General features: G+C 36.8%; 1 protein-coding gene and 1 long non-coding RNA gene across 4 annotated transcripts; both read right to left on the bottom strand.

Moving 5' to 3' along the window:
• Positions 1–24: 24 nt before the first annotated feature.
• On the bottom strand, positions 25–23,274 carry LOC145485153 (E3 ubiquitin-protein ligase pellino homolog 1-like). Of its 3 annotated transcripts, XR_014049150.1 has the most exons (12): positions 21,732–23,273; positions 15,184–15,299; positions 14,929–15,064; positions 13,669–13,767; positions 12,874–13,074; positions 12,505–12,687; positions 12,182–12,280; positions 11,508–11,606; positions 7,297–7,428; positions 6,077–6,192; positions 4,134–5,490; positions 25–4,097 (listed from the first exon to the last, which is right to left on the bottom strand). XR_014049150.1 is itself a non-coding variant. In XM_081463844.1 (11 exons), the coding sequence occupies exons 1-11, from the start codon at positions 21,762–21,764 to the stop codon at positions 5,367–5,369; spliced, it is 1,335 nt and encodes a 444-aa protein (XP_081319970.1). In that variant the 5' UTR covers positions 21,765–23,274; the 3' UTR covers positions 25–5,366. The 3 variants fall into 3 exon arrangements, 2 of the variants coding, with proteins under 2 accessions (XP_081319970.1, XP_081319969.1); XM_081463844.1 differs by having other exon boundaries at positions 25–5,490; positions 7,297–7,425; positions 21,732–23,274; XM_081463843.1 differs by having other exon boundaries at positions 25–5,490.
• Positions 7,620–11,501, bottom strand: LOC145485268 (uncharacterized). Its single transcript, XR_014049176.1, has 2 exons — positions 10,555–11,501; positions 7,620–10,485 (listed from the first exon to the last, which is right to left on the bottom strand). It is a non-coding gene; the product is annotated as an uncharacterized LOC145485268 (long non-coding RNA).
• Positions 23,275–23,277: the final 3 nt, after the last annotated feature.

The following is a 23,277-nucleotide window of genomic DNA, read 5'->3' as shown; positions in this document are numbered from 1 at the left end:
GGGCGGGGGGGCGGGGTGGGGGTGGCGGAGAAGGTAATCGATTGAAACTTCTTATAGACCTTGATTACAGACAATTCTCTGTTAGGAATGTAAAAAGGCGTCCAGGGTGAGGTATAGCACTTACTATAATGGCCGATATGGGGAGGCTCTGCCCGAAAGGGGTACCTTTTTGTGTGGAATACCTGTCATCGCCTAATGTCCGTTAATGCAAATGAGGTATCCCACACGTACCCTTTGAGTACCTATTTTTATAATTCACAAGTTGAAGTATATGAAAGGGTAGGGAAATCTGTCTCTTTAACTAGAATATTTCAAACAGACTCACTTTAAGCTGTATGAAAATGACAAGAAGATTTCCCTTATAATACGGGCCGGTTAAGAAAGGGGTACCTTGTCTCAATTAAAGCTATACGAAAGGGATCCCTTTTCTGTCAATTAAAATGGTATACAAGAGTGTGGGCTTGGACTTCGAGCCTCCCCATATAAAAGTGTGTAGAGTAGCCCCTACCCCCTGCCCCCCACCCTGGGATAAAGGTCTTTTAAATCTGTACGACAGGAAAACTTTCTAAGATGAATATGGCAGTTCAACTGAGACGAACATGATGATGTTCTCAGAACTAATCACTCTTAGGGAAGACTTGTGTTTCTCTATATTATACTCCATGGATAGAAGCACTCTCCTAAAATAGCTGTTTGCCTTACCAGCTTAATCATTTTCTGATCTCATGGCAGGACTTAATTAACAAATATTTTCAACTTTCGAGTTACAGATGTACAGATGACATCAAAATGTGCTATCTCAAAAGTGGCCTCGATTGAATAATACAGATATTCCACATTACTATTAGACATCACCATATCCACCCCATAGAGAATGTGGGTACAGCTCATTGCAAGGGGCTGGCCATAGAGCAGATAGATATCTCGATTTATCCTTCTCAAACCTTTATTATACCATATAACTTTATCAAAAGAAGTGATAAATATAACATCATCATCATCTACAGGCTGTTTATCATAAGGAGCTCTTCTTACCCACTTCAACTAATTAATAATTCAATCGTGCAGTGTTTTTTAATTAGCATAGATTTGTTACGATTATTTTATTTCTTAGTTTTCTCCTTAGTGTTAGTTTCAATTGAGAAGATATATCAAGCACTCAAGACCGTGTTTGACCAAATTGCCCAACACTTCAAGGTGTTTTGTTTTTGATATATTACCAGTGCAATTAAGGATTTACAATACAAATGATATTTAAAACTTCTCACAAAATTGCACAGGGAAGTATAATAATTTTAATTTTCAAATATGTTTTCTTCAGCTTCCAAGTTGTCTGAGGTAAACATGCATCACCCCAAATTGAAACTGAAAGTTCAAACTACAGAACAGCCCAAACACCATTGAGTTTAATTTTCCAAATTCTGAAGGCTAGCTACAAGTAAACTTTGAAAAAACAGTTCCTACAGTGTAAATTTACTCACTCCTCTTCTAAACTTCTGATTGGCTAATATCTGCGTTAGTATTTAAACCCCTGCCAAAAGCAGTACAAAAATGGTTTCTATGGAAACACAGCAAAAGACCCGACAGATCTTTGTTACAAAGTAAAAATCTGTGCACAAATGTATACCCTGTCAGAATCTCATAAGGGGTTTGAAATATGGAACAAATATCCATTGATTCAGGCTACAAGCCACCATATTGGGACACACGCACATCACTCTTGGCCAATAAATGTGACTTGTCAGCAACACATAAGCGTGATGCACAATACTGTTTTGGGCAGTGCTTTTCTTTCTTTCAATATTCCACATTTCAATACTGTTATGAGCTTCCAGTTATATACCATACAATAATAAATTATACTAAGTTAGTTAAAATGACAAGTAAAAGACAATTCCAACATCAAGAATTTTGAATGACAAATTAAGAACATCAAAAATCAGTAAACGTTATTGAAAGGTATGTAAATTTAACTTTAAACAATAAATAGTTTAAGCAAAAATCAAGTTTTGGGTTATTTTGGCTAATTTGTGTCATGCAAGCAATTACGTTCATATCAACTAACAACACAGAATAACAAGGATGCCTAAGCAATTTGTGCCTCACACTCTCCCCCGTAAATGCAATGCAAGTCCATTGCAGGTAAGGCACTGTGAAAGCGACATTCCAAACATTCCAAACGCTAGAGGCTCCCAGATATCTGGGTATCAACCTTTCAGACGCTGTTCTAAATTCAATAGAACCACTCTTAATGTTAGTGAAAAAGCAATGTCTCAAAGTTAGACACAACTACTGTACAAGTTCAATAACTACACAAACAAACAGTCCCAAGTTCCAATTTACATGCCTTCTATCTAAATATGACCAGCATTTTCATAGGCAGTATAAGAACACGAAACACATCACCTACGGTGGCTTCAAAGGGACATCAATAAATCAAACATAATTTTCTGCAAGTTTGACTTTGACTTCGACTTTGAGTTGGAGTTGGAGCTCGAGTTGGAGTTGGAGTTGGAGTTTGAGTTTGAGTTGGAGTTCAAGTACAAGTTCGAGTTCAAGTTCGAGTTCGGGTACAGATTTGTACTGTTGAAAACAAGAGATTATGACAGGCCTACACGGTGGTATCTACAATGGGAGACAAAAGTGTTGAGACACTTGGCAGTAAAATTCGATTTTTGAGTGTCTTGGACACATTTCCCCCCCCCCCCTTCCCCCCCAAACAATGTTGATTTTTTTCCATTTCTTGAACTGCACAGACAACAGCACCTACACAACATTGAATTGGGGGACTGGGGCTATCAGAGAATCAATGCTAGATGCAAATAAAATGGAACAAGTGCTTAAATATCGAAAAGCGTTGTTTCCTAGAAGTGTCTCAACTACTTTTGTCACCCATTGTAGTTTGATTTAACATGGAATGGACGCGGTTCTTTGTTTTGACCATGAAATATGTATTGAAGGTGCATTCTTCTTGCAAACTGTTCAAAATCTTGCATGAGTTGATGCCTGATTTTTGCCTTGTTTGTCACGGGTGTTGGGATAAATTTAAGACCCTTTGATATCACGCTGACTTGGTTGTCAGTAAGTTGGTGGCTTGAAAAATTTTTTAGAAATTTTTCATTAGTCTCCCTTTCTGTGGTTAGATGCCTGTTTGTGGTGTTTTTTTGGCACATTCTACGCCTTTGGTTTTTCGATAGGCAATGGCTCTTAAAATTGTTTGTGTTGGTTGCTGATGGTTCAGAGATGTTGTACTTTCCACATGTTTATTTGTGTTAATTACATGTGTTGACACAATATTTGTGAGGTCTATGATCCTTTTCTCCAATTTGGCTAGTTCTACATCGTCATTGTTTACAATGTTTGACCCCGATTGCGACTCAAAATGACTCTGCCTATTTACATCAGTACGTCTTTGAGACGAAAGTGTAGACCTAGTCTTAAGTTTGTTTCTAAGGCTGTCAAGCCTTCGTTTATGGAAGCGTGTGAGGGCGTTAACAAGTGCCTGTTTGGCAGTTTGCTTAATGTCCTTATTTCCTTTTGGAAAGCACTATCAGGTGCGATATTGGCCTGAGCGGAGTACTGCAATGATTTCGGACATGTCCAATTTTTCAAATGTCTTTCCAGTTTAACGATAGAATTTTCTATTTTGACAATTTTGCCTCCATTGATTGATGGTCCATATATTTTCATTTTGTCCCTCTTTTTTTCTGGCTGCTTCTGCTCTGGCGGGTTGTTCTCATTGGTGTCACGAGCTGGTGGTCTGGGTTGTGATGGTGGAGGTGAATCTTCATGAAGCATCATTTGGTTTCTCCTTCATGTGTTCTTCGGTGTCTGCTGGAGGACAGTAAGAAGGTGTTTTTGGGGTTGTTTAATCGACATCCTTGTCACCAGATGTACTTGGCCCGAGATATAGCAATAACTCGTTGTCTGACATCATAGTTGTTTCAGCAGGACCGCTCAGTTTCGATTCTTCACGTATCTCTTAAGCTGCTGTTTGAGGCATGACAACTTTAAGTTCAGTGTTACTCAGGGAATAGTGGAGAAGTTTGAAAAATGTGAATATTGAAAAACATGAAGATTGTGGGAACGAACTCCAACTCAACTAGCATTCCAACTCCAACTCAAACTCCAACTCCAACTTCAACTCCAACTCCAACTCAAAGTCAAGCTCAAAGTCAAGCTCAAAGTCAAGCTCAAACTCAAACTTGCAGAAAATTATGTTTGATTTATTGATGTCCCTTTGAAGCCACTGTACGTGACAAAATATTTACCATACACTATTTCACAAATAAATTATTTTTTAACCCAGTTGTAACATATAAATTTATGTGAATAATTGCAGTAAAGCTGTACACTATTTGTTGTATTTGTATAGAGAATCAGATGATTTCCAGTACAATTTGGAATAAATAACCACAAGTAAATTTTTCCAAGGCTAATACACTCATTAATTAAAGCAATTAATTTAGTTAATATTTGTAGTTTCTAAAAAAAATTATTCCAAATTGCATGAGAATAATCATGCGATGACTTAATAATAATACACTTGAAAAAGAGCCTATGAAGCCTTTGGCTGTACATGAACTGATCACTAAGGCAGCGTGCAGTGCCTATCATTGGAAATTTCCAAAAAAAACCTTCTGAAAATGTTTGAGAGTCTTCAGCAATCTTCAGGCGATCTTTGGCAATCTTAAGATGATCTTCAGAGCTGTTCAGAAATCTTTGGAAGGGTTTGGCTCATCTTCCCAGGTGTTCAAAAATGTTCAGATGATATTTGTAATTTTTCGAAGGCTTTGGGTGATCTTTGGGAGAGTTTGGAAGTCATGTAATTATCTCTTCAGCTACATATAGCTTTGGAAGACCTAAAGTACAAATTTTGACTACCTTTAACCCTTTGAAGGACGCATATACATGTCACGTGTTTATACGTATAACAGCTCATTCAGCAAAACTTAGGCCCATTTAGCATCATGGCAGCCAAAAAAACCGATTTAATGGTTAAAAATGGCATTTATTGGTGAAAATTTGGTAGTCAAAGGGTTAAAGAAAAGCACAATTTTTCTAAAAACTTTCTTTTTTCTCCATAATTTTGTCCAATTGACCTATCTTAGTCTCTAGCGAACAAAATTTTCAGCAAAACTTAGGCCCATTTAGCGTCATGGCAGCCAAAAAACTGATTTAGCTATAATATTAAAAACTGCATTTTTGGTGAAAATTTGGTAGTCAAAGGGTTAAACTACTGGAGATGATCATTTGCCATTTTTAAGTGTCTTTGTATTAATCTTGTTATTTGCACACAGATTACAACTTTGCATTCATAGCCAATCAGGATGAAATAATTTTTTTCAAGTGTATTATCAACTAAGTTATTCGTCGGTTGAGAATATGAGTTTGACAAAGCCATCTTCACCTTCCAAGGGCTGGGCACAGAATGGACAAATGGCCTGAAAAGCGTCACATCCATGGGGGATGGGTACCTGCTGCCAAAACCTACATGACCAGGAAAACTATATTCAATAACAGGTCTCCTCACCGGGCAACAGGTGCTTACCATTTATCAGAATAAACTGGTTGGGATGATGACTGAATAATATCAAGGGTTTTTCCAAAATCAGCAATCCAACCGAGCAAGATGGCACTTAAAATACTATTTGATTTCCTGTTATTGCTAATTTTGGCTGACAGGAGACTGAAATTAGAAAATGTAGCAAATGGTAAGGAAATTTTAGCATTCCGTTCTATATGGAAAAAGAGGACTACTTCTGGAGGAAATCTACAATTTCTGAATGGATTTTCCGTAATTTCCATTTGACTTTCAACTGAAATTTCTGGGTTTTTCTGGCTAAATGGTAAGCACCCAACATTTTTAGCTAGCTTTTTTATTTTTGTTAGCGGTTTGCCAGCTTCATACAAAGCCCAAATCTACCCTGTTCACAACACTTCTGAAATTGGACTCAAAATACTCTGTAGGACCTCTTGTTACTAACTCTGGGCAAATATTCCAAACTGGATATCAACAAATCAGAGATCTGTAGACTGAGCTACAAACTGGGGGGAAGATTGTTTGAATTCGTACCTTACTGTCTCTTCAGAACAAACATGTCCACATGGTACAAAAGCATGTGTTGCTGCGGGTTTGCCTTGGTAGAATGCTGGCTCTCTTCCAAGGCTTAATGGAACATAACTGCTGGCCTGATTTTAACAACAATCAATATTAAGATGGATTCCGCACAAAGTTCGAGCAATAAGTGCAAAATGTTTTACTAAAAATCTCCTCACAACACTGTAACTTTCTGAATACCATTTAAAACATCCCACAGAGTGTAATTCATTTCTCTAGGTGACTTCCTGATTAAATCCCCAAGCATTCTCAAGAAAGTTGATGTCAAACCTCGTAAGAATGCTTAATGCACATGTTATTGTGTTTTCAACTAATGCAAAATGTCTGTTGTAATTGAAATGTGGATAACTTCAAGTTCAATTTTCTCTCACTGGGTCAGCTTGAGTCTCCATAAGTTCTCCTTACCTTTATTCAAAATGTTGCCATGCTATGAGATTTTTTGATAACTTAGTTTTTGCCATTATTGCTCAAATGTTCTGTGGAAATCATCTTAAGTAACACTGAAGTAAATAGGGCACTAGCTGTGATACAGTTTTGCTACTTAGTGGCATCCATCACATCACAGTTATTATTATCTCAGCTACTGTAACCATGTGGTTATTTCCAACCTCTTTGTGAAATTCTGTTTGCCGGAGCCAAGAAAGCCGGTGGCTATCAACTAAGGAGTTCTATTGATGAAACTAGAATTGCAGTCACATATGTAACTGTGTGTGTAAAACAAATGCAAATGAGGTTGTTCCTCATTGATATGATATGATATGAAACATTAGTATGAAAGTCTATAAGCAGCATCTGGACTGGAGATGCCAAGTGGTTCATCCATGCTGGTGTTAATCTATGGCTTGATTCTCCAGCATGGAGATACATGGTTTATTGCTAAACCCTCCTAGATGGGATGCTGGTGCACTACAGGTACCCTGCCCAACCCCTGGCATTTTGTCTGAGGCTGCCCTAACAATTTCACAGCTTTCATTTATCTTTCTTTATTAAGAGAGGTACTGTGAGAGTGAGGTGCAAGAACACAACACAATGACTCTGGCCAGGGTTTGAACCCATGTCCCTTGATCTGGAGCACAATGGACACCCTACAGGTAGACCATGAGGTGACCACACCTCCAAAAGTTCTTCTTTGGAGGATTCTGGTTATTGAAAAAGACGATAGCTCTCCTACATACCTGTAAACAGACTGGACATGTCCTTTTATCAGCAGCATTCCTCTCGGGTGAATTCCATGTGTGAAGACCATGCACATGGCCGCACTTGAGATATACATACGGCTGAGCACTGGCCACACTGCTGCCAGGCTGCTACAAATAAAAATAAAACATGGCTAGGAAAAAATATTGAACAATAAATTCTGGTATAATAGGGATGCTGTACAGATATTCAAGATCACCATAAGTTTCCAATCAAGCACCAATTGAAGAAGCTAGTCATAAAAGGGGATAAGTGACAATTTTGGTCGCTTTTCTTTTTTTTTTTGCTCCAATTAACTGAATTTTTGCATGCGGTCTTCACTGTAATAGAAAAACGTGGTCCTGTATTTTTGCTGCTGGTTTTTGCTTCACTTTATAAAGACGCCACTAGGAAAACCGAGTGGTTTTTTGCATATGCAATATCCTGAAAATGAGGCAAAGTTTAGTAGAAAAACTACGGGACATTGCTAAACATACCTAAACAAAACTGCATGGGAAATTTGGAGCATTTTCGACAAAGTTCACTTTTGAGAAAAATACCCAACGCCCTTTTTCAGCCAAGCCCTTCAGATAAACGAAGCCAGGGCCTTTGTTCTGATAAGCAGAGCCGATCCTCTGTTATATTAAACCAAAGCGAGCCTTTGTTATTAGTCAAAGTCTCACCTCAGTTTATTATAACAAAGGATCAGCTCAGTTTATTATAACAAAGCTCGGTTTCGTTTATGTGGAGGGCTCAGTGGAAAATGGGCATTAGGTATTTTGCTCAAAAGTGAACTTTGTCAAAAAAGCTTCAAATTTTGCATGCATTATTTTTTAGGTGCATTAAACAATGTTTTGTATGTGTTTTTGCTGAGGTTTGCATCGTTTCTGAGACATTACGTATGCAAAAAACTTATATTTGTTGCCACATCAGTGCGCGACCGCAAAGATGTTCATTTCACTTAAAATACAGCAAAATGTTGATTTTTCTTGCAACATGTTACCTTAAAAATATATTAATTTCAGCTCAAAAACAGTTAAAAGGTTGATTTGACATTAATGCGTGACAGCAAGGATGTTGATTTCACTTAGAAACCAGCAAAATGTCAATTTCACGCAGCGCATAAGCTCAATGACGTTGATTTCAGGTCTAAATAGGTTAAAATGTTGATCTGATGCAAACGCGTGACCGCAAGGATGTTAATTTCACTTAGAAAACAGCAAAATTGTAATTTCACGCAACACATGAACTCAATGATGTTGATTTCAGGTCTAAATAGGTTCAAATGTTGATTTGACGTTAACGCATGACGGCAAGGATGTTGGTTTCACTTAGAAAACAGCAAAATGGCAGGAGGCCATGATGGGCTCCTGAAAATGGTAATTTCACGCAACGTATAAGCTCAAATATGTTAATTTCAGGTCCAAAAAGGTGTAAATAAAAATAAAACAAAACAAATAAAAGCATTTCAATAAGCACTTTTCCAAATACGGCAACATCTTAAATGGCTAAAAATCATGAGATAAATACATAGTTTTCGACAAACGCGATCGTAGCTTTATGTCACACACCGCCATAACTTCGAAGTGCAAAATGCACTGGTACTTCTTATGCCTGGTGAGGATAACAACTTTGGTGGCTGTTTAGTTTTGGATTTAAGAATTTGATGACTTTTTTCATGTGAAAACGCTCTATAAATAGGGCTGACAGATTAACAGATTAACCCTTCTACGCAACGTACGGGTCTCCATACATCTACATGTCCGCTGATCCCAGAAGTTCAAAACACTACAAATCATACTGATTTGAAATAAAATCAACGCAAACTGGATCACAGATCTGTTACAATCGATTGCTACTTGCTGGCCATTATTATGTTTAAATCTAGTTACCAGTTCGAGAAACGTCTGCAGAACGTAATCGCAATGCATGCCGGGAAGGATCTTTACACCTCATGCACGGGAAAACATGGTGGTTGATACAAGACAAATTTTATAAGTCTAAAACCAGTTCTTGCTTTCCAATTTTTGACGCTAGCAACACTTGGCAAATGGGCCACAACTCACCAGAGGGTATTTTTCTTGGGCAAGAACTGCTCTTGAACTTTGCTACCTAGCTCGATCTGACTTCGAACACCGATAACACGATTACGGTATATCAGCTGCCTTCGAAGTTTCAGAACACATTTTGATTCTTTAAAACGTGCTGATGACTTACGGGTTTATCAAGGCTTTATGATGCCTCTCAACCACCAGGCAGGCATACAAGGTACTTTAAAACAATGCTTAAGGGCCCATTAACCAATTCATGCACGCGCTCACGTGCGATGCTAAGGAGGTGAAATTTCACTTCCGGTTACTTACGTCAGCCTGAGCACGGAAAATAATAACAACTCAAAAGATTGCATATTCGCTTACATTTTAGATGTTTTTTTTTGTGTTTCACAAAATGCAAAGTAAAAAAAGTACATGTAAAGACAAAATAAGAGAAAGACAGAAAAACAAGAGCAATAGAAAGAGAAAAACTTCCTCCGTGTGGCTTTGTTTGATCTACCGAAGTGCGCTGGTAGTGTAAATTGTGCACACGCTGATAGGGTAACTTCCAATAGATATCGGGCGCACTTCCGGCTTCTTTAAATGCTAAAGGAAACACGGTTTTTCATTAAATCAAGCCTTTTTTCATGAATTTCGATTAAAGCCAACTTTGGAAACATAGCTATGCATTCCTTTTTCAAAATCATGCTTTTTTCAGAAAATTACGAATTTTTCAATATTTTGAAATGCTCTCAAAATCTCTCAAAAAGTTTTTTGCATAAGTTTTAACTCGAAAACAAAGCAAAAACCAGCAACAAAAATACAGAACCACGTTTTTCTATTACATTGAAGACCACATGCAAAAATTCAGCTAATCTGGAGCAAAAAAAAAAGAAAAGCAACCAAAATCGTCACTTATCCCCTTTAATGACTAGCTTCTTGAATTGAGCAAACCATAAACAGATGTAATAAAATTTGCATATTCCCAATGACTGCAGTGTTGGAAACTAAATTTTAACAGCACTGGCCATTCGGGCAAGTGACTCTCAAAATCTACTTGCTCAGTGTTATTTTCAGAAAGATGCGTTCCCCTCCCCCTCCCCCCCCGCCCCTTCCACCACCCAAGCTTGCCATTTCGTTTTGAGCTTTCTTGTTCTGGTCCATTATAGGATCACAGACTGATTTTACTGTCTTATCTTTGTTTCTATCATCAACTTTTGACACTCCTTGGAAATATTTCCACATTTCCATAGTGTTAACTGAAAAACAGCTAAACAAACAGCTGGCACTTCCAAATTCACATATTTCCCAAGAATCAAGAAATTGGAGTGCACAACTTGTCAGTATGTGGAAGACTTACGTTTTTCCCTTCAATGAAAAATTATACTAAAAGACCTTAAGGAAAACTACAATGGAGAAACTTTAATTTTAAAAACAGCTTCTATCAATGAATCTTGGTGAGATTTATTTCTTAGCAAATAAACATCCTTATTCCTCTTGTGCACCATCTTCAATTCTCATGTACTAATAACTGCCGGCTCACCTAGAGACCAGCAGTATCACTTCATACACGTGCAACAGTTATGTAAATTATCACTGCGAGGAAGCCATAATGTATTTTGTCTATTTATGAAACACTGAGTTTTGTTCTATTGGCAAATTAGTTGAGCATCTCGAAAGATAGAAAAGGTAAAAAAAAAGCACTGGTAAGTTTTTGTTTAGAGATAGCTTATTTCCAACACTGGACTGTTACTAATAAAACATTTTCATTTGGCCGAGTACATCTGATTGTAAAACTGAACATTTGCAGCTTGTTTTGTTACAGTTCATCCTGGTTTCATGAAATACAGTATTGAATAGAAGAGTCTTTCAAGTTTACCAGATGCTTAAGCCAACAATGTGCGGCAGTGCTCCTTTAGTATAGCATTTCAATGAATGCTGATTGGTTTCATTATCAGTTTTAGTCTCTTTAGTTCTCTTGTTGCCTTCAGTTGTATTTAGTTGTACCTAGTTGTATATTAATAATTCATGTAAACATGACCCGCCTAGATTAGCTCAGCTATCTGCGGGCATGCTATAATTGTAATTTTAATTTGAAAACAAAAATAAAAATGTATGTAAATGTATGTTTCACAAGTTTCCACTATACAAGACAACAACCTTAGCAGTAATCTTACCTCTAACTGACTGGGGAATCTCAATGTTGTTAGACCAACAGGACATTGTGGTCTAGATGCATTCAGTCCCTCCCTCATTTTGTCAATGGTTTCCAAAGTCTGCGAATCAGGACAAATGTGGCTGTCAATCATTCAAAACCTTATTTCAAGCTATCTAAGAAGTCCCATATTAGTAATGCTAAGTAATTATTGTGTGCTGTTATTGTTTCCTTTAAGTCCACAAATTATCATTAATTTTATGGTACAGAGCACAGATTTAACAATTCAATTTTTCATCATACGTCTTATTAACAAACTACAAGGACCAAACCGGAAGAATAGCAGGCCTAGGTCATACAGAAAAGACTGAGGGTTGATATTCTCCCAATATGAGCCCATGTAAGCTTGGTTGTTACAAAGTTTAAATGGGGTCCAGCTAGAGGTGACAATTCCTGGTGCTGACCAAAAGGATTACAGCCTCTGGGGATGACCATGTGCTGGACAGTAAGTAAGATAAACTGGGACATCCAAAATGAAGCAACTTGCACCGTACCAGTAAAACCTGAATTTCCCTTCTTTGGATGTCCCTCTGCATGACTGATTTTATACCATGTGACCTGGCCTAATTACAGCATATGAAGTGAGCTCAAGTACAGTCTAAAAGAAGTAGAATGAAAGAGAAAAAGAAAACATACTGCCATTTCCTTCAGTGCTTCAGCAGATCGCCAGAGCAGAACAGCTCCACAAAGATCAATCAATGATCCATCAAGCAGAACATTTGACTCATCCTCCACCTAACAAAAAACAAACAAAACAAGAACAAAACATTATCTCTTGAAAATACTGTCTAGATGTTTTGTTCCTTTTGGCTTCACAATCATCTATTGTAAAGTTAAGTATAGCAAGAGGGGCTCGTCAGGCTGCGAAAGTTACTCTGGCTCAACAATGCAAGCTATACAAAACTTGTGAACAACGGTAAACTTACAGCAAGAAAGAAACAAAAACTCTTGTTACTTACAGTCTTCCCTCTCTCAGTAGTCGACCTTGTTTTGCGAAGTCCATATACATTACCACAAACTGATATTTCCCGCCATATTGTTGGCTGACAAGATGGGCCACCCTTGGGATTCATTAGAAGAACTCCATTTGTTGTTAAACCATCCATCATGTTTTCTTCATTTTGCCACTTTGGCGCTTTTTCCTGTTGAGGTCAAAATTTCAAGAACACTTTCTAACTCAAATCTGGACTAGGAATAACTTAAAATTTTCATGTTCATGAGCTAAGCTTAAAGAGCACACAAACCAAAAGACCCACACTGCTAGAGCTTACCTTATCTACAAGAGCTTATCTAGTTTATCAGTAAGAAATCTTATCATGATCACTTACCCCTAAAAATATATTACTAGATTTGTCAAACCCAGCAGCAAACACTCTGGCAGTGTGAGGTGGACTTCTATCAACAACAATCCTACAGGAGTATCTGGAAATGGTGCTTTTTTGTGTCTCTTGATTGACTTCAGCACGTTTGTTTCCAGGGACTGTGTCCATTACAATGAAGTCTATTTTAGAATCAGCTGAACGGCCGATCTGCCAAGAGCAAGAAGCAAACAAATTATACTTCCTGAAACTTGCCCACTGATTGTAAGGTTCTAGTATCAAGTCGAATTATCCAGGACAGTCAGATTTTAACCTTAATAAACTGGCATGTGATGTAATCCTGATTCCCATTAAGTGTTGTAGCAGTGACATTCAAATTGGATGGAAGGTCTTTCAAGGAATATTGCCTGCATCATTTTAAAGATCTGCACCTTGTGTGGGTAGAGAAATGTGTGCAGTCGTTTTAGATGCGAGTCCTGGTTTTGTGCCTTAGCCAAGAGGACCCAAGAGGATCTAGGTGTAATGAATCGCGGCCATCCTCAAGTAAAACACTTGCAAGGGAGACATCTGAAACAGTGGGCCTCTTATGCTGTCTTATAGTTGTCCATGCAAAAATTTACTCAAAATCATGCATAATTATGTAAATATTTCAAATTCAACCAATCATTTCAGGTAGTGATGTCATCAGAAGGCATCATCATTTCAGACATCCCTCATCGAAGTGTATCAGCTGAAATTCAGGCTATGAAAACTTTAAAAAATGGCTAAACATCACAACATGTATGAAGTTTCATAGTTTCATACCTGAAACATATCAGTTGTAGGGTCTCTACTGTATTCAACAACAACTGCATTGCCGCGGGATAATGTGTATGATACACTGTGGGCCTCTGAATTAACAATCTGTTTGATTAACCACTCATTAGCATAATGTTCTTTGTGAAAATAAAACTTGTATTTACCTGCAATGGAGCTTGTCGCAAATGCTACAACTATGAAATAAACCCTTTTGCTGATGTTGTTCTCTTATGTAATTGCAATTGAGTGAACAAACGAATGAACAAACAAACAAAGAAACAAACAGATGGACCAAAAAACAAAATAACTCCAAAGATGAACCATCAATTATTATTCAAAATTAATTTTACTTACAGCACTCCCACAAGATTGGCTGTTACTTAGCTAAGTCACCGAATAAAACAAAATTCCTAAAAAATTGGCAACCCTGTGGCACCCCTCAGGATATAAACATGCATTGATATTTCAAATGCGGTTCCAGAAAATACCCACAACTCTCCCCATGGGAGTCCCACAAACTCGGGGAGGCAGGCTAGTTTGAGGAACAGAAATTTCCAGTGGCAAGGAGAACAAGGAGGGGAAGGGACAAATGTAAAGAATACTTTCCAGAGTAAGAAGATGAAAGTTAACTTCAGTTTTTTGTTTTCAAGATGGAGTCCCTTAAAGGTGTTGATTCCAGTGTTTCCATTACTGACAAAAGTTCTACATGTTGCCTTCACCTGCTGACGAGTTTAGGTGTTTAGGTGTGGCTATTTGTAGCATGTTAGTTTGCTGCAATTGGTGCATTTTAGACTCATTACTATTCCTGAACACAGTGAATAACTTTGCTGCTCTTGAACAGATCAGGGAATAAAATGAGAGAGCCACGTTCAACGAGAGCCATCAGGGTCAGTAACACAAGGTATTACAAAAAAAGGGAAAAATCTTAATATTCAAGGGAACTACATTGTACGGACAACCAAACTCCAGGTCAAAGGACCTTTATTTGATTGTAACTGTGCTTAAAGTTGTTACAGCACTGTAAGTAAATAGTAGAGATAACTGTGACACAGTTATCATTTTGGGCATATTCTTTTTGCCTGTAAAACTTATATCAGAAACCAGGTGATTGATCTAAGAGAAATGATTTACAAGAAGATATCTCTAATCATGTAGTGAAAACTCTACGTGGTTGGGAAAGCCTGGACACCAATTAAAAAATCTTACATGATTGAATGGTAATGGGTATTTTCTGGAATCACACATGTGCGATTAATCTGCACACACCTGCATTCCAGTGTTTGAAGAAGCCAGGTGCAATTTGTAGGGTTGCACTCCTGAGGGGGATCCTTTCTTTCTCAAAATATATGAGCTTCGGTGACGACGCTTGAGTTCTCCTCCATCGGGTAGAGAACCATTGTAACTGACCAAGAATTACAAAACCACACACATTTACCACAAAATGTAAACAACACAGTCTTGAAAACGTTTATTCCGGAATGATGGATTCCTTCATTTAGAGACAGGGTTGATCAGACTTACCCAAGAACCACAAGCGCACCGTAAATACTGTCTTTTTCATCATTATCACTGGATGTCATACCTACATCATCTACAGCTTTGAGTCGTTTAACTTTTGGTTGCCCATTTCTCCCCTCCTACAACAGAAAAACAAAACAGCAAAAGCAATTAACAATAAACTTTTGGCTGTTATTGTATCAACTATGGCAACCCCAACTACACCGTTCATACAAAGCACAAAGCATTGCAAATTATAAACATATTCCAATAAATTTTGCTATACAAACACTTGGCATGTAAATTCTCAACTGAATAAATAGTGATCCAAATCAGACATAAAATGAAATAAAATGAAATTGTTGCTAATAATTTCTCACATTTGAAGAGTCCCAGAAAAAATAATGTCAACAGCATCCCAAAATAACTAGAAAATAGAAAACTCTATGTCAAAACATTAGCTCGGGAAATTATGTCTAGATCTTTCTGTTCCCAAAAGCTCATAACAATTCACATCAGATGCATAAAGAACTGTGAATATCTTTAATAGCCAATAGCCAGTCACTAGAGTGAATTTTTTCAGTTGAAAGATATAATATTTTAATTTGCTGCCACAGATAACAAAATGCAACTCAAACAAAGAACAGATGTATATCATAAGTTTATTTATAGGAATCTCTGAGTTTGGTTATTTTGAACATTTGGTTTTCATCACATGAATTCATATCATTCTGCTCTACAGCCCTAGCTACAATCAACAACACTTTGCAAAAAGTGTAAAAAAAATAATAACTGTGAGCTTGTTATAATCAGTTACATCTTCCTACTCTAAAAATTCATCTATAAGTCCAATATTATCACCAGGAATAATTATTAAGCGATGAAACTAGATCCACTAAGAAAAATTATAATTAGTAAATTAATCATTGATATACAAAATTTTGTACATGTCAACTGAGAAAAATAACCATGAACAATACTGCCACCATTGATGGTGGTATTTTGACAGGGGAAATTTAAGATTTTAAGATTCTTGCCAATATCAATAATAATTATTATTCCCACCTATTCCATGGTAAATGAAATGAAATGAAAATTAGATTTGGCATCTCGAAACATTTGTATCAGATTGTAGTTTATGACAGGGTTGACAAGATCTTGCATTTACAATAACGAGTTGCAGATGGAAACATATTTCAAACCTTTATCATATTCAGCTCCTGATTGTCGCAACTTTAACTGGTAATCAACTGACAATGCATAGTAAGACAAAAATGATTCACCTGTGAAATTCCCTCAGGACACTACTAGATCAGTTCATGCTTATTTTAAAATTTTCTTTCGATGGGAACCACAGTTCATCAATCTAACCGTAAATTATTTTTGGAAAACTTTTACTTTTTTAGTGTAGCAATTAAAAATTTAAATACCCAGTTGTAAGTTCAAAGAAACTTTTTGTTCAGCAAGATATTACATGACAACCATGACACAAAAACCTTCATTCAATGTTATAATCAATGTTGCAATGATAGGTTGCAATGTTCAAATTTCATGTACATACAGGTAAACATGCATACAAAACTGAATGAAAAGGAAAACCTATAACAACAATGGCAATAACATGTCTGTTACTCTGAGCTTATCAGTCCCCAAATATCTAACAATAATGCAATTTGTGACAAATTGAAATAAATTCATTAATTATATTTATATTTATATCTTAAATATAAATTGTCAACATGGAACAAGGACGTGGGTAGTGTAGCCGCCAAAAAAAAAATATTTTTATGCTTAAGGATGACAAACAAACCAAACCAAACCAAACAAAATGTTGAAAAGAATTTAACACGAGTTTCCCCTTCCAGGTGGCTAGTATTGAGAACAAAATGCTGTACAGAGATCACTTTTGTCATTAATGAAATTGATTAAATATAAGCAAATGATACAAAAGGCTCTAGGAGAGCAAGGAAACCTTTTAGCACACTACAAGTATTAATGATTATAGTGCAGATACTAAAAACTGGAAAATATTGAAACAAATGGAACGGATTAAAACAGATGAAAAAATTCATAACTTGATCACTGTGTGGGCAAACAGCAATAAAGACTAGATTAACATTTGTGCTGCAAAAACACGACATATAATACTCAAAAATAACCCTCTTTGTTAAATATGCAGGAAACCTCCATATCATTAACCAAATTTTGTAATTTTGGTTTTATCGTGCAAAATGCAAAAAATAAAGAGACAAAATTTAATAGTGTCTTTAAATTCTCATTTTTTAAACACACTGTGGATTTATGGAACGGCCTGCCTGTAGCCATCAGGACAATTGATCAAATTATCATGGTTTAGTAAGAAAGTGAATCAGTTTTATATAGTAAATATAAATATATCAGTATTCTGTTTATATGTTATCTCAGGCAGTTTATTCTGTATAAACTGGCCTAATTACTCAGATATCTCCTTTTTACATTTGTAAATATATTTAATTCTTTATTATATTTTACTTTGATCATCTGTGTAATTGAATTTGAGTAAATAAATAGATAACATTTGTCCTCCAACATACTGCCTTATCATTTTGATTAAAATATAAAAAAGCAAGATGAACATTAAACTGTTTTTTGGGCTAAAACTAAATTGCAGTAATTGACAAGTAAGACTTTTTCAAAAGGGTTTCAGTTGCCATAAAATTTAGCGAACACTAATAATTACCCAGCAATCAAAATTGGCAAAACTAAGTAAAAAGACTATACACCAACCTATATATAGCTGTATTTATCAATGATTGCTACTAACAATCTAAGCCATTAACCCATTGATGCCTGTGCTGGCCGTAACCAGCCATGATGTGCGTTGGCCTTTGTTCCACTTCTAACATCATCACCTTTCACCAAAATTGGCATCATCTATACTCAAGTTCTGCAGGAGGAAAAGATCTTTCCAATGATACCCAGATCAGACTGATCGGCTCAATGGAGCCTGAAATATCCACGAAAATGCTCAGAAATTTGAGTAAAAAACTTGGAGCAAATTTTCCTACGACTACAATTAGCTTCTCCATGGTAGAAAATTGACTGTCTCAATGATGCTTTCTCACAAATTTTGGAACTGGAAGCAAGCCCAGTAGCAGGTCAATCGCTGTAGCAAAAAGATAAGAAAAGGAGAAACAGGAAAGGCGAAAAAAAAATTAAAGAAACCAAAAAGCCTAAAGACCTAGCTCACTTCAGTTCTTGTCCAAAGCTATCTCGAAGCTTTGATTTCTGCGCATGCCTGAGCAAAAATGCTGTAAAACGCGATGCTAGTGGAAAGAAAGGCATGCTGTCATGTTGCAAATGCCTGTGAGTACACTGGAGCTAATTTGGCTCATATCCACGCTGAAAATCTCCAAAATGTAAAAAAAAACCCGCATTTTTGGCAAAAAGCTCCGGGAGTCAATGAGTTAAACAAGTGCAATAATTTACTCATGAACCTTTAAAATATTTAGACAGCAATTGAATAGCAATAGTACTGAACAAGATAACAATAACAAGGCAATCAACCATAAAACTTGACATCAAACAAGGCTATAATTTTCCACTGATCTTTTTAACAGCTGTCACTGTATGTTCCAGCCAATTATCAAGACACAATATCTTTATATAAAGATTGGACAGCATAAGTTGTTTTTAAAAGAAAAAACAGTTTTCCGCTGACCTTTTGCGAGTCATTTCTGTTCCTTTGTTTTTGGCTGAGCTTCTTATCAAGATCAATGTCATGATAATCTTGATTTCACAAATGGATGTGTCAAAAAGCAAATAAAGCGTGTAAATATCTGCCAAATAACATGAACATGATAAGTATTTGCAAAAGACGTTGCATGAGATCCACAGGTACTTTTCTCTTTATTACACTGTTGATGACAGACAAGCTTCTTAGACATCTGTCACACCACATCCTGTTAATGTCAGTGAGATTGTCTTCGTTCTTTGAGGACATCTCAGCTTGAATTAGGATCAATGACTTTACATAAAGAACAATCAAGACTGTTGAAAGTTAATCAATAACTAGATCTATGAGCTTTATCTCTTCTTGAGATATAATAATCATGTCCTCCGAAATGTGTTAAAAAGGTCATTTAAAATTGCCCTAGACAACAAATTACTTCACTGGACAACTCGGAGACTGTGGACGCAAACACAACATTGTTCTTTTCTTTGTAATGTGTCCTCGGCTTTTAAAAACAAAATTGCTTCACTGTACTAATTTTTTCACCCACAGTTGAAATATAATCTTTCAGAATGAGGTCAAACCACACTGCTATCTAATTACCATCTCAATAAGCACTTGAGATTCGGCATAAAGATAAATGCTATCAAATAGCTCACACCACCCACAATGCATATAGTTAGTAAACAACACACACTTGTCAATTTCTACAATAAATTGTGCAAAATTCATCGTCAAAATCCGTAAAAAAAGTATAGAAGTATATACAATACAATGACAAATTCATGGGGTAATTCAATTCACTGACAATTTCTATCATTTGCAATCCAATCGACCAAATATTTTACACTAAAACCAAACGCCACTCGCTTGTGATTCAAATACACTTGCAAAAACTACGTATATATACATGTATGAAGAAATCCGGCAACCGTATGGAAAAATATTGGAAGAAGATATATAGAGACAATGTGTAGTTAAGGTCGTGTAAAGAAAATCCAATTTCTAGATTAAGTTAGAGGAAGTATTAATGCAAAATAACTGATTGAACGTCTATGTAAAACTGCCAGCTTTGTATTACCAAATACCAACTAGAGGAATAAACATATGATACTATATCTCATTCACTGTGTGATCTACATACACTGTAAATGCCTATCCGTGGGTCGTCAAAGCATATAACCATTGCTCCTGATCAGCCTCCTAAGGTGTTTTTGATACATCGTAGAAATTAGGACAAAGAATTGATTGCAAAACAAAAGAACACATGTTCACAAAAAATTTGGTTAGTTCCACAAATAGCCATGTCCGCAACAATGATTTCAGAGTAGATATTTGTTTGAAAAAAAAGATCCATTGCAGTGAATATAGAATTAAGATTTTAAGGAGAACTGTCAACAATGGCATGCCTTAATAGTACTTGAGGCATTTTTGTTTGAAACCACAAATACTCTACACAACGTGAATATAATCTTTGCGCAACGATGCGGCACAGCCATGTATGACATAAGCAGATTGCAGAATTTTTCACTAATATTGTATTTCCATTTCCATTATTGATAGTTTATGGTAAACAGGCTTACAAGAGTGCTATTTTGGCTAGCCTGATTGATATTCAGGCTAGCGAGAGTGCTATTTAGACCTAAATGTAGTCTGCAGTCTGCACATGTCATATATGGGCGGCACAGCTACTTCGGAAAATAATGCCACTGTTCAGTTGATAAAAGGAAGTGGATTAATTTATCAAACTGTGCGGTTATAGGGTAAATAAACATCTACCAGCATCAGCCAATCACAACGTCACGATACATGGCATAGTAATTATACTGTGGGCTTGTAAAAGACGATGAAACCTTCAATGCTATTAAGGTGTTGAGGCAATAACTAAAGAAAGGGTACTCATATACTATTTGTTAAGTATATTTTTATATAACAATATGATTCACGAAAAATGCGCACATTTGCCCTGAATTTTAAGACGTCATCTGATTGGCTACAAAAGAATTTGAGGATGTGCATTAAAATTTGTTAATTTGTCTGTACAGATAAATGTTTTTTTGGGCATTGAAATCTCTTGAACCAATTTACTTTATGATTCTACGTGTGCAGAATTTGAAAGCTGTTGGCACTTATGTAACATGATGTTTTCTCTTACAACTATAATTTGAAATTTGAAGTCATGATAAAACTTGTACAAACAAAAAAAGAACAATTATCTTCTACGTTTTGAGATGTGCAATGAAATTCTTCACTAGAACCTGACGAAACAGTAGTTTTGATTCATGACTAAAAATATGAATAAACGCTTCTTAAATGCTTATTTGTGCCAGATATATTTTAAGATGATGGCACCCTACGGGAAAGGATTCGACGAATTTCAACACATTACAGACCGTCTTTCTCATCTGTATATTGCGTTCTTAACAAAATATCGACAAGCTCACTGCAATTTAGATAAAATTTCAACTTCGAAGGCTACAAACAAAGATCATTGCGACCATTTAAAATTGCTTTTTGTGAGAGGTAATTACTTTTCTTGCGCAAACAACACACGGCTATGCAGTTTTGGCGGCCACTGAACCACGGAAGGTCAGTTCTGTACTAAGCTTGTGTGTGACAAAACTAACCGAGTTTTCTGAATCTAATATATTACGTTTGAAACTATGTAAGGTAAGGGGCTAACTTAGGTAAAAATAAAATAAAATGCTTTCATTTTGAATAAAGAAAAAACGTGTTGAAACACGCTAAATACCGGAGTGAATCGAAAGTGACTTACTTCCAAGGGGTATTAAAGGCGACCGTTGTATTCTTCGTTGTAAATGAATCAACGAATAAAGAGAAAATATACACATTTTCTTACCCCATCAAGAGACTCTTCTGCAGTTTCTGTCATAGATCCACCGCCAATTCGTACTCTTCAGAGAGGAAATGACATGGTCTGTAAAAAGACCCGACACACACAAGGGACTCCCGAGGGATGAGTTCAGGCAAGTCCGGCACATGGAATTGGTTGATACTAGATGGGAGGGGAGGGGAGGGGGCTAACAATGGGAAGAGATGATAAGCATTTTTGACAGGGTTTTTGTCTCCAATATCTCGTTCATCGAAATTTTTTTACAAATATATGGATTAACTTCGTCACTTTTAGATGTACATAGAGAATTTGTTTGGTAAGCTGAAAATGTCTTTCCGCTATCCCATCCCCACCCCGCCAAGGTCTATATTGTCAGCTTCCCGCCTCGCTTCCCGCGAACACGCGTTGGCGGGGTTGCCAGCGGCAAGACAAGGCGGACACAAAAATGTCGTCAATCATTTACTTTTATTAGTTTATTACTACTTGCGTAGGACACGTACAGGTAATAGAAGCCCACATCCTTAGCGTGTATATGCTTTTTGACGATCTTGTTTTCACATTAGCAAATTGTAAAGTAAGTTCAACGTGTTGTAGTGAGCTACAACAAAGGGCCAGCAAAAAGTTCGTGATAAGCTCTTAGAGCTTTTTAAAATACTGAAGTGATCAAAAAATCGCTGTTAGACTCATTGGTAACTCCAAAAAACAAAGTTTCATAAGCTTGTATTTTTTAGAGGCGGGGGCATACATTTATTAACAGTTTGGTTGAGCTTATATCTGGCAAAAACCTAATTTCCTGAAATAATTTTGAGTGTGACCTTGCTGGGACTGGACTGAAACTGAACTGAACTGAAACTGGGGTGACTCCCATATAAAAAGGGCGGGGGTTGCTCGTCGGAAATTTTGAAGAGAACCCCTAAGAGGTACCAAGATTCTGTATTGTGGGCATGGCTTGAAATGTTTCTTCACCCCTACAAGAGCTACCAACTCTAAAACAACACATTATCTCCTATAAATTTGTTTGGCTCAATACCTTACAAAGTACCCAAAAAGCTCCTGCTGTGGACCTTTTGAGGCACCCAAACAGCTTTTTTAACCCCTAAAAGGTATGACGAGCACCCCCGTCCTCTTTATATGGGAGCTAGGGAGAGGTGAAACAACTCATAGCACAAAACCTAAGGACTCAGCACAGCTGATCAGGCCTGGAACAGATAGTGTAAAAGAGAGAATAATCAGATCCAGTAGAGAAACAGGACATATAGGCTTTAGTCCTATGGTAATTAATCCCTCTTGGGTTATCACTCCCAGCTTCACAAATCCCAGTAGTGTCTAGATAAAGTTGATCCCGCGATACAAATTTTATTTATATGGATGGCCCATTAAAGGTTTTACACACATATGCATCCTCCAAGAAAACATCTACATGTGCATGGTCTGTGGAAGAACTGGATTCCATAAAACCGATTACCTTTGGACTAAGGCTTATGTGGGGACCACCTCTCTTATCCTCCAGCCTCTCTTGGAACAATAAGGACTTTAGGTCACACCCTGTGGG

Source organism: Orbicella franksi, chromosome 4 (assembly GCF_964199315.1).
Source record: "Orbicella franksi chromosome 4, jaOrbFran1.1, whole genome shotgun sequence".
In the NCBI taxonomy this organism is placed as follows: domain Eukaryota; kingdom Metazoa; phylum Cnidaria; class Anthozoa; order Scleractinia; family Merulinidae; genus Orbicella; species Orbicella franksi.
This window is presented reverse-complemented; position numbering and strand designations above follow the sequence as displayed.